Source organism: Diabrotica virgifera, chromosome 1, assembly GCF_917563875.1.
Source record: "Diabrotica virgifera virgifera chromosome 1, PGI_DIABVI_V3a".
NCBI classification, from domain to species: Eukaryota; Metazoa; Arthropoda; class Insecta; order Coleoptera; family Chrysomelidae; genus Diabrotica; species Diabrotica virgifera.
The window spans coordinates 187,391,986-187,404,537 of record NC_065443.1 but is presented as its reverse complement, the minus strand read 5'-3'; the positions used below and the strand labels follow the sequence as shown (position 1 = coordinate 187,404,537).

Below are 12,552 nucleotides of genomic sequence, written 5' to 3'. Positions count from 1 at the left end.
TTAATCGAATTAATGGTAATATTAAGGAGCTAGATATGTAATTAATATCGGAGAAATCATCATACTGATAATTTTCAATTGGAGCTGGGATATATTCATTAACATAGTCAGGTTCTTAGTTAACGAAATGAGCTCTGTGTCGTTCGAAAAATTAGGGTTTTTATGGATTACAGAAGGGCGTATTTGTAAAGTATTTTGATTGGATGTGAATTGAGATCTTTTTTGGTCATTAGGTCTATTGTTTTGGTAGTTATTATTTGGGCTAAAATTTGGTCTCTGGAAGCCATTGTTTTGGGCGTTATTGAAGTTTTGGATAGCTACTGAAATTTCGAGTATCGTTAAAATTATGGGAGTTGTTTTGGAAATTTTGCCTAGAACGACATTTGTTGTTTGAGCGGCCTATACGTCCACAAAACTTTCATATTGGTGATTCAAGGTTTGGTCTTCTAATGGGTTGATTGTTATTATTGTATTTTGAAGGATTGGGGAGATTGATTTGCTGTATTTCGAAATGGGATAATTGTAGGTCTCGTCTGATACGGATATGAGTTTCAAGAAGGTCTCCTTGGATTACTAGCACGAACAATATGAGCAATTTTTGGATCAATGCGGATCAGTAAGGTATTGAGCGCCATTGATTCGATTAGTATAATTTGGGCTTGTTTCTCTACAGCAGAGAGGATAGATTTCTGTAAATTGGTATGCTTTTTTGCATTAACCAGGCATCCGACAGGTGAACTTTTTTGCCACTAACAGGCAGGTGGGGTGTGACAAACCCCAGCAATTGGAAAAGATAAAGAGTCTCAAAAATATTTTTACGTTTAGTTGCCTGTGATATCTGGAACGCCAACATCTTGAAGCTGTTCAGGATAGTCACTATTTACACTAAAGTTGTCTCTTTCTTCACTTACTTTCGAATCACTCTTGTCAATACATTCGTCACTGCTTCCTTCATCCCATAAGACCTGAAGGCGTGCTTATTCTCGTTCGTAATACATTTTAGCTTAGACTAAAAAAAATATGTTAACATCTGTAATAAGTGTTACTCACTTACCTATACTTACCTATTTAAAAGAGTAAAATAAAATAAAGACAATTCTGCAGAAAGTACAAAATCCGACTCGTGGGGTGTGACCGCTTTCAATCCAAATGTACTTGCTAAAACTAAACAGTCGACTAAAAACTATGTGTCATCGCATAGATGAATGTACAGTAAAAAGCTATCTAGCCGCTGTGGCCACTAAGTGCACAATTTCCTTATCATTTAGGCGCTTTAGCATTTTTGGGGTGTACTATACCCCACCTGTCGGATGCCGGGTTAAGGACTTGGACACGAATGAGGAATGTAGGAATTCATTCGGAAGTTGTTTGACTCTCTGTAAATCTTGTATAAGAGAAGATAGGTCTCTAGTGGCTTCAAAGTGGGAATTAGGAAGCTATTTGATTTCTAGATATGATAAGGGAATACTGGAGCTTATGAGCTGCGCTGCTTTTCCGCGAAGTTTATTTTTTAAGTGAATTTTAGGCATAATCACAAGCATTGAGGAAAGTCTGCAAGAATATTTGATCGCCGTCGAATTCGGGTACGATCGAATATTTCGGATAATTTATAGGGTTTTATTTCGGGTTCATTCTCAATGCCAGATGCGGGGTGGGAACTGTTACTGTTGTCGGTCATTTTGGTCAAATAAATCAATTTAAATATCAAAAATAATCAATATATCAAATAATAAAAGTGGTTAAGTAAATCAATATATCAACTAATAAAAATATCAGACAAATGTTTTTATAATAACTGTCTTATTAGCGGAATTTAGTGCGTGTTTAAGACGTTTATAATACCGGGTGTCCACTTATATTTTCCCCCATTTTAACTGCCCATAACTTCTAAACCGCTCAAGATAGAAATATGCGGTTTTCGCTGGAATGTTTTATTTTAATAAAAGTTTTGTCTGAGTGAGTTGAATTTTTTATATCCCTTTCAATTACGAAAAAAAAATGGCGGATTTTAAAAAAAAAGTTGTTGAGTTTTTTTTTAATGGAACACCTAGTATCTTTTTTCGTAAATTGAAAGAACGGTCACTCGACTATCTAGCGATATAAAGTTTTTTAAAATCGGTTGTCAAATGATTGAGTAATTAATTTTTAAATTGGGAGGTGCAACGTGGATATCACATAACTAAGTAACATTATTAAAATAAAATAAGCAAATTGATATTATGTTATGTGATTTCCACATTGCATCTCTTATTTTAAAAATTAATTGCTCAGTCATTTGAAAACCGATTTTAAAAAGCCTTATATCGCTGGATAGATGAATGACTGTTCTTTTAATTTACAAAAAAATTTACATTTTTTGTGTGTTTCATTTAAAACAAGTCAACAACGTTTTTTTTTTCAAAAATCCGCCATTTTTTATTTAAAAGCGATATAAAAAAATTCATTCGATTCAAACAAAACTTTTACTAAAATAAAACATATCAGCGAAACCGGCATATTTCTATCTTTAGCCGTTTAGAAGTTATAGGCAGTTAAAATGGGGGAAAATATAAGTGGGCACCCGGTCCAATTTAATGATATCGATTAAAAAAAAATACATAAATGAAGCTTAAGAGAATAAGCGTCAAATAATTAACAAAATAAAGAGAAAAAAATATTTGGTTGTATTTATTGATTTGCAGAATAATCAATATTGGAATATCGAACAGTATTCAATAATAATGATAATAAAAAATCTTATATGAGATGATTCACTATTAGACTTACGTTAGTTCCAAAAACATCAGTCGTCTTGTTCTCGACAGCTTCTCTACCAGGCGCTTTACCAGGTGTTCCTTCCGTAGATTTCTGCAAAGTGATGACGGCTCTGCTTTTTGGAGTTTTTTGGTTCGTTTGATGAATAAAGGATTGGAATCCACCGTTTCTGGTTAGGTTTTTCTGTGTTCTAACAACGTCTCCAGATCCTACTGACTGCGCCAATTTTTATATAATATCACTTTTTAGACTTTTTAAAAAATATTTTATTTTGAAAAATAAAAAAATTAAAGTTACATGAACTAAATCTAAATTAAAAAAAAACTAAGTTTTCAATCTAATAGCACATAAAACAACACCAAACGATGATATTCTACATCCTACCAGATTGAAAACAATGGGAACCTTCTCTGATAACACCTCCGAGGCTTCTACAATTTGCAAGCAATAACGGATGCTGAGACTAAGGAATATGAGGAAATTTTACAATTTATAATTCACGTCGCATTTGCTCAGCGCGGTAAAGTTCCAACGAGAATGGTTCCCTTCGTACTCCAATCAGAGTAAACATGTAAATCAAAAATGAATAACCATTTTCAATTTCGTTGCAACACTAAACTACAGCCGCATTATTATTTTAGTCCAGTAAGAGAATGCAGCAAGCACCTCTACCGGTTTCGAAATTTATTAGTCTCTCATCAGGAGGTACATATGCTGCTCTCTTTGACCCAACTAGGACAACACCCGGCGTGCAGTCACGGATTGCAACGAACGAAATGGCAGGAATGCTCTAGCGGCAACTGCTAGAAAAAACTAGGTTTCCAATCTAATAGCACACAAAACAACACAAAACGATGTTACTATACATCCTACCAGATTAAAAACAATGGGGACCTTATCAGGTAACACCTCCGAGGCTTCTATAATTTGCAAGCCATAACTGATGCTGAGAGAAATTCCCTCATCTTCCTTAGTCTCAGCATCCGTTATGGCTTGCAAATCGTAGAAGCCTCGGAGGTGTTACCAGAGAAGGTTCCCATTGTTTTTAATCTGGTAGGATGTAGAGTAACATCGTTTGGCGTTGTTTTATGTCTGTTAGAATAAAAACTTAGTTTTTGCTAGCAGTTGCCGCTAGGGCATCCCTGCCATTTTGTTCGTTGCATTCCGTGACTGCACGCCGGGGTTTGTCCTAGTTGGGTCAGAGAGAACAGCATATGTGCCTCTTGATGAGAGACTAATAAGTTTCGAAACCGGTACGGTTGCTTGCTTCACTCTCTGATTGGACTAGAATAATGATGCGGTTGTAGTTTCGTGTTGCAACGAAATTGAAAATGGTTATTCATTTTTAAATCTAAATTATTACGAAAAACAATAAAAAAATATCGGCAGATGGTTTTATATATATGTAATTAACAAAATGCTGAGGTTGTGAGAAAGTTTGGACGTGATCATTGGTACTTTCGGCTTGATTTGCTCGGATTATTTCTGATAGTGTGGCATGGTACCATTCTACAGATTTATTGGATTGTGAATGATTTAAGGCCGCGTCCCACCATCAAATAATTTGATCAAACTGGTTTGAGCAAACTGAAAGTGACAGTTAGTGACGTCACATCCTGAGTGTTCATTGTGGATAATAATGAAAAATTTTAATTTTAAATAAAGTACAAACAAGTTAGACAACTCAATACAAAAAATTTGATCAAACTAGACTGATAGTGAGAGCACAGATTTTTAGAATTTCAAAAAAAACTGCAATTGTGACGTCACTTTGACGTACTTCCGGAGTTTGCTAAAACTGTTTGATCAAATTATTTGATGGTGAGACGCGGCCTTTACACTACAAAATGTTAATTTTATATCATAGAGGTTGCATAGATCTCCAAGTATGGCATTTTCCAATTCTCGACTACAGTCACAATGTATTCGGTACATACAAAGGTGTTCGGTACTCGCTACGGTGATTGATTTTTTATCGTCTAAATGATATGCTTGAGTGAATTCAGTTAGTTCGTCTCTAATGGATAGTACATAATTTCTAGTGGGATATACAAATATGTTTATGTTGATTCCTTCGAATGGCGTTTTCGGAGTTTTTGTTATAACTAATGGTCCACTTAGATTTTTTCTGTAAATCTAAGCTTTTGGCTTTCACATTCTTTTATATATTTTTCGAGATCTTTTACTAAACTATTCCAATTATATTTTTCTTTTATGCGTCTAACAGTTTCGATTATTCCTCTGTGGAAGTTATTTTTGTCACAATGGTAATGTTCTAGGATTTGCGTAGTTTCGTCTTGGCTTGCCTGTTTAAATACATTTTTTAGTTAAAGTTCTTTGTCCGCAAATATATAAGAAAATATTTTTAGAGTTCGAGATTATTTTCTATGCAATAGGTCTTTGATTCGTCAAATTGATCCTGGTTCGCAAAAAGTATCAGAAATAAGTATGATATCACTCTTTGTGGATCGAATTGTATGAAATATTTTCGATATTTTACGGTTTTACCAGATACGATATTAATCACTCGGTTACTGTATTCTATATTTTCTTCGAATATGTCACTTGTTCACTTGACTATGTGCGTGCAGGTCCTTAAGTGTATTTTGCCAGAAAATGGCAACGATATTATTGTGAGATTTTTTGTAACCGTTTTGCATTTGACGTTTCTATTTTGGAGTAATCGATAATGGATTTTGTTCTATATAATTCAAGAAACTTTTCGAATTCTTCGGACATCTTTTCTATTTCTTCTTCTATTCCTCGTCTTCTTCTTAGTCTTCTTGGTTCTCTGTTTGAACTCTGCTAGATGCGTACAGGGCATGTTTTGGTTGAAAGTTGGCACAGTCCTTAAAATGGTTAATTTTTATTCTTTAGAATGCATCTGCATTGCTGTTGATTTTTCCTGAACGGTGCTCTGTTTTGTAATTTTATTCTTAAAGTTATAGGCGCCAACTTGCTAGACGGCTTCTTGGGTATTTTATTGAAAAGAGCAATGTGAGGTCGATGATAGATAAGTAATAAGAGTAAACTTGCGACCAAAAAGATAAATGGTCTGAAATGTTTTTCTGTACTATAACTAGTTATTATTATACTTCATAATATTCGAGAAGAATAAGCGATTGGCAGTTTTTTTCCTAATAGGCCTTGTGACCTTGTGAAATATGAGGATTGGGGCTGTCATTAGAATATTTTTGAGATCGTTGAATGCCTTTTGACATTCGGCATTAAAAACAAAAACGACATCTTTTTGAAGTAATTTAGTGAGTGGTTTGGAAATTTTGGAAAAATTCGGTATAAATCTTCGGTAGTAACCTACTAGGCCTAAGAATGATTTTATTTCTTTAGTTGTCTTTGGTTTCGGGAAACTTCTTATGCATAATATTTTGGTAGAATTTATTTATACTCCGTGTTCTGTTACAAGGTGGCCCAAGTATGCGACTTCTTTCCTTAAGAATTCATAGATTTGTTCAGATTTTTATCTTCAGATTTGCCTTCCTTAATCTTTTAAATACTTCTGTGAGTCGTGACATGTGCTCATGAACCGTGGCTAAATAGATAATTATGTCGTCCATATATACTAAGCATCTTTCGTTTTGAATTCCCAAATGAATGTTATCCATTACTCGTTGAAAGGTAGAAGGAGCATTCCTTAATCCAAAAGGCATACGAACAAATTCGTAATATCCGTTGTCAACTAAAAAGGCTGTTTTTTGGATATCTTTTAATTTGGTGAAATCCGGACGCCAACTCTAGTGTTGTAAAATACTGACATTTTCCAAGTTGGTCCAATAGTTCTAAAATTTGTGGAAGTGAATAATGGTCTTCTACTATAAGTTCATTAAGCTTATGATAGTCAATAACAACTCTCCATTTTTTTTTGCCAGATGCGTGAAGTTTTTTAGGTACAACCCAGACTGGCGATGACTAGGGGGTTATGGAACGCCGAATTATTCCTTGCACTAGCACTTTGTTGGTTTGTGCCTTTACTTCTTCTTTATGAACCTGTTGATATCTGTAAGATTTTGTGTATGTTTAATTTCGTATGTGAATGTCAATTTGTCCATTTATACATAAAATATATCTGAAAATTCCGTACAAATATTTAGAATTTGTTCCTTTCCTTTTGAGTTTAAATGGTTAATTTTCAGTTGTCCTTTTATTGTTTGTTCTCTGTCTATAATTGGATGTTCGCAGTGATTTTCGTCGTAGGTGAAGATTGTGTCCAAGTTTTCCATATGTTCGATGAAAATACTCAAAAATTCGATTATTTTTGACTTTGCATTGGCATTAATGATGGCAGTTGCAAAGTCTCCAGTTTCGTCTACATGTACTAATGAGTGTGGAATTCTAACTTTTTCTATTTCTCCTCATGACAGTATTGCGTCGGTATTGGATAGGTTGCATTTTCATTTAAATATTTGTTGTGTTTGGCTATCTATAACTCCCCTCGTTACCGAGTTACAGGGTGTTTTATTTAAAAATTGCATAACTATTATTACCCGGTACTTTAAAACCATTTGACTTATCCTTATCATACTTTACAGAAAGTGTAGTTACCGTACACGCTACTAAATTATGAGAAAGAAATATATCTGGTCACTACCAGAGGCACACGACAGGGGACAGTGTATGGTTTACCCGTCCCAAATTTTACTCCACTGGCGGAATTCCTATTTTAGTACAATATTTCGATTCTTTAATTCTTTATAGGTAAATAACATTCTCTTTATTCGTAACGATTGGTTCATTTGTTTTCGAGAGATTTGAAGTTGAAAATGAAATGACTCAGCTATTTTGATTAATGTACATTGTACATATAGCGCCCTTTTATTTAAACTTGAAATATCTCGAAAACTAATGATGTTATCGTTACGAATCAAGAGTATATTATTTACATAGAAAGTATTAGACAATCTAAAAATTATGCTAGTATAGTAATTCCATTAGTGGGGTAGAATTTTAGAGGAGTAAACCATTCACTGTCCCCTGTCGTACGCCAATCGTAGAAGCCAGAAACGTTTGTCTATAATAATTTAGAAAGGTGTAGGGTCACTACACCTATTGCAAAGTATGACTGTGGAGTACTGTATTTTTAAATAAAACACCCTGTAACTAAATAACGAGCGACATTTTGTTTAAGTGATTTGGGATCAATCTTAATATTTTGAGATCTATATTCTATTGGACTATATAGATTGGACATTCTTAATTAATGACCCTGTATATAATTATATAATTATACAGATTTCTATTTTTGTTTCAGGTTGAAATGCTCTACCAAAGATATTTTCTTAAAATGAACCAAAGCAACATGACCAATCTGATTACTCTTCTCCTTATGATTTGTGTTGTAATGCTGGTAATCTCTCTGACAGACTTCGCCATGCCCCGTAAATTAGCTACAAATTCGACAGAAGTGCATGCGACACAGTATGATAAACTCTTAGTACTCGTTTGTACATCAGCGTGTTGTATAGCCATATATGGAAGTAAGTCTTATATATAAGTTTATTACATAGGTATATTATAGTATACAAACACATAAATTTATAAACTTCTTTGTAAGAATAAAACATGTAAAAGTATTATGTCTAGCATTTAGTTTTTTAAATTTCGTGAGCCAAAATATCATTACACATACAAAGTTTTTTTCTTAATTATTTCATTTACATACATTTTGTTCATTACAATTGGTGAGTCTCGTAACTTGAGAACCTTTTAAAGTAGTTAACAAATTTATTAAAATCTATTGGGATATGTTATGAAATGTTACTCCACTGTTTTCTATAGTAGGTATGCATGATTTTCGGAAACAACTAGTTGGTGAACAGTGAGATTACATCGAAGCTCACCATTGATTTGGTACCAGTTTAGAATTGTTGATAAAGGAGCTGAAACTAAATGAGTCTTTTATACAGGGTGATTCGTTAAGAATGTTTAATCTCTGAGATGTAGATTCTAGAGCTCAAAATAGTAAAATTGAACCTAAATAACATAAATAAAATATGGCTCCTTACTGAGTTACACTGTGTTTTATTTAAAAATCTAAAACCTATTTGTACCTAGTACTTTAAAACTATTTGTCCCATCATACTTGTCATACTTAGCAGAAAATGTAAGTACTATAGACCCTACTAAATTATGTTAAATAAATGTTTCTGGTTACTACCAGAACCGTACGATAGGGGAAAGTGAATAGTTGGCCCTTCCCACATTCGACACCACTGGCAGAATAACTATTTTAGAGCAATTTTTAGATTATGCAATACCTTCTATGGAAATAATATCGTCTTCATTCGTAGCGATAAAATCATTACTTTTCGAGATATTTGAAATTAACAATAAAGCGGCACAGTACATTATCAAAATAAAGAGTAAAATATTCACACTTAGCCAAACTTGGTTGCCTGGTTGGAGCCAAACTGCCTTCACCTTTTCCATACATCCAACTTTGGACTTGAAAGTAAATATATATATATATATATATTTTATATATTTTTTTTTTATATATATATATATATATATATATATATATATATATATATATATATATATACAAACAACTAGTTTATTAGGGTTGCAGTCAGAAGGTTGGCCAGGATGTTAAAGAAACACTCTTTTGACTTTTTGTCTAGCTTTCGGAATTGTTTTATTCCTTTTTCAAGACTCTGTAATATAGATAAAAAGAAATATGTAAATTTTTATAAAATATCACAATTTGTCAGTACAACTTACTAGTCGTTGAGATTATTTAAAAGCTTTATGACCCTCAACAATACTAACACAAACATAGAATACAGAAAATAATGGACAAAATACATTCTAAAATTTGGTAAGGATGGTAAATTTTTTAAAAATAGAATAAATAAAAAAAAAAAATTACCATCCTTACCAAATTTTAGAATGTATTTTGTCCATTATTTTCTGTATTCTATGTTTGTGTTAGTATTGTTGAGGGTCATAAAGCTTTTAAATAATCTCAACGACTAGTAAGTTGTACTGACAAATTGTGATATTTTATAAAAATTTACATATTTCTTTTTATCTATATTACAGAGTCTTGAAAAAGGAATAAAACAATTCCGAAAGCTAGACAAAAAGTCAAACGAGTGTTTCTTTAACATCCTGGCCAACCTTCTGACTGCAACCCTAATAAACTAGTTGTTTATTTATATCGACAGTCACTAATATCCAGTATTTCTTATATATATATATATATATATATATATATATATATATATATATATATATATATATATATATATATTTGTGCATACAAAAAATGCATTCTTAAAGTGCATATATATATATATATATATATATATATATATATATATATATATATATATATATATATATATATATATGCACTTTAAGAATGCATTTTTTGTATGCACAAATACATTTTTTCAATATTATCTCAGTTTCCTGTTGCATTCACGAGTCGAATGCAAAAAGAATTATTAAGATCCGTGTTGTTGTTTTTTTCGGAGATTCAGTGCTTTATTGCTTCGACTAATAAAAACATTACTCGGGGGTTTCTGGGGTCGCTGAAGACGACTATGACATCGGAAGTGACCTCTGGAGTATCTGGTGCCTAAGGTACCTACTGTTTACCTCATCTCCTGGAGCTTTTGACAACATCTAAAAAGGATTTACTTTTAAGTCCAAAGTTGGATGTGTCGAGAAGGTGAAGACAGGTTGGATCCAACACAGTGGGGATGGGAATTAATGGAAAAATCGTTAATTCCAATAAAAATGACTCAAATGCCTGATTCACCCAGTATAATGGATTTGGTATTCTGTAGTTGCAAGACGAACTGCTGAAATTCATGTGGGTGCAGTAAACATGGTCTTAAATTCTCCGTTGCATGTAAAAATTTTGCAGGAGGAAATAATTGTACAAATAGGGATAGTCGAATAAATCCATTGAAAAGCGAAGAAGATGAAGAAGAAAATAATGAAATATCTTCTACCCACTTAATTGTATTTTTTTTTTAAATAAAGGTATTTTTCTGATAAGAATCCATTGTTATCCAATAAGAATCCAATTATTGGATTCACTGATAAGAATCCAATAATTTCCAAGTTTAGAGGTTTGACTGATCGTATAACGAAAATTCCAAAAGTTGGCGTAAAAAGTAGGTATCCTTGGTGCCAAGTATTCTGGAGATAGTTTTCAATGTCATCTTCTTTTTCAACGAGCCCAAAAACCCCTGAGTAATGATTTTTGACTATTGTTTTAATGAATTTTTCGGAAACTCTAGAAGGAGTGGTAAACAGTGGTTACCTTGGGTACCAGGTACTCCGGAGATCACTTCCGACGTCATATTCTTTTCTAGCGACCCCAAAAACAGCAAGTAATGATTTTTGACTAATTTTTTAATGAATTTGACGAAAACTCCAGAAGACGAGGTAAACAGTTAGTAGGTACCCTGAGCACCAGGTACTCCGGAGATCACTTTCAACGTCATATTCGTTTTCGGCGACCCCAAAAAACCTCTCAGTAACAAAATTTAACTCATTTTGGCCGATAATTGATGAGTTATAATTCTTTTTATTGTCTGATGATATGCACTTTAATAATGCATTTTTGTATGCACAAATGCAGTTTTTCAATATTTTCTCATGGATATTAGTCACAACGTTTCCTGGCGCATTCACAAATTTTTTTAAACATCCTTTATTTACTGCAATCTGTTTTTACAATAAAAAAAAACAATAAGCAATAGGTTTATCACATAGTGGAAATCCATCCAGTGATGAAAATCCTTTACGATACATTATCTGGTAAAAATATCTGAGATCTAAATAACAAATTACAAAGACATATTTTACGAACATATAAAAAAATATCAATAGTTAAAATACACACACATTAAATTATATAGTCTACGTTTCAGTAATTACAGGTACAGAAAGGTCTAATGGGTCCCGGCGTTTTAGTCTTCCTCTCCTCGGTCGCTTAAGTAGGTCTTGCGCGAGCGTATTTGGATGCTTCAGTAGTCTATTTTTGTAGGTTCCACTGAGTGAGACAACGGTGTCTTTAATGTTTTGGATCTGAAGGTCTCGATGTATAACATAATTAGGCACATACCACGGTGCGTTGGTAATATGTCTCAAGACTTTTGATTGAAAACGCTGAAGTTTCAGTAAATGGGAATTAGATGCTCTACCCCATATCTGAATACCGTAAGTCCAAACTGGCTTTAGGATAGACCTATACAATAATAATTTATTGTATAGACTTAATTTGGAGTTTTTGTTCATGAACCAATACATTTTCCTGTATATTATTCCTAGTTGTAGTCGTTTTTTCCAGATGTGCTTTCCCCAATTTAGTCGGCTGTCAAAATGTATTCCTAAGTATTTAACATCATTTCTTGTGGGTATGATGGTATTTTTTATATGCACAGATGGTACACTTTCCCTGCATAAAGTGAACGTTATATGTGCAGCTTTGCTGCCATTTACTTTAACTCGCCACAGTTTTAACCATTTCTCTAAACCATTTAAATGATGTTGTAAATTTTGGCACGCTGTAACTGGAACCGAACTAGAGGCCATTATAACAGTATCATCTGCGTATGTAGCAATTGTGCTGTTTGCTGCTGTGTAGAGTAAGAATAATGTTGGTCCCAATATACTGCCCTGGCGATTTTTTTCAAATCGAATTCACAAATCGAATGCAAAAAGAATTATTAAGATTCGTGTTGTCGTTTTTTTTTTTGGGGGTAGGGCCGATTTTAGTGCTTTATTGCCTCGCCTATAATATCTCCCCCTTCAAATTTTATT

General features: G+C 33.1%; 1 protein-coding gene across 10 annotated transcripts in view; it reads left to right on the top strand.

Moving 5' to 3' along the window:
- LOC114330194 (adenylate cyclase type 5) overlaps nucleotides 1–12,552 on the top strand; it is a 1,795,244-nt gene that overhangs the window by 1,126,695 nt on the left and 655,997 nt on the right. For all 10 annotated transcript variants that reach the window (XM_050641848.1, XM_050641851.1, XM_050641852.1 and 7 more), the window contains one exon: nucleotides 8,021–8,246. In XM_050641848.1, coding sequence (XP_050497805.1) covers nucleotides 8,021–8,246 — 226 coding nt within the window. The remainder of the gene's footprint in view (nucleotides 1–8,020; nucleotides 8,247–12,552) is intronic.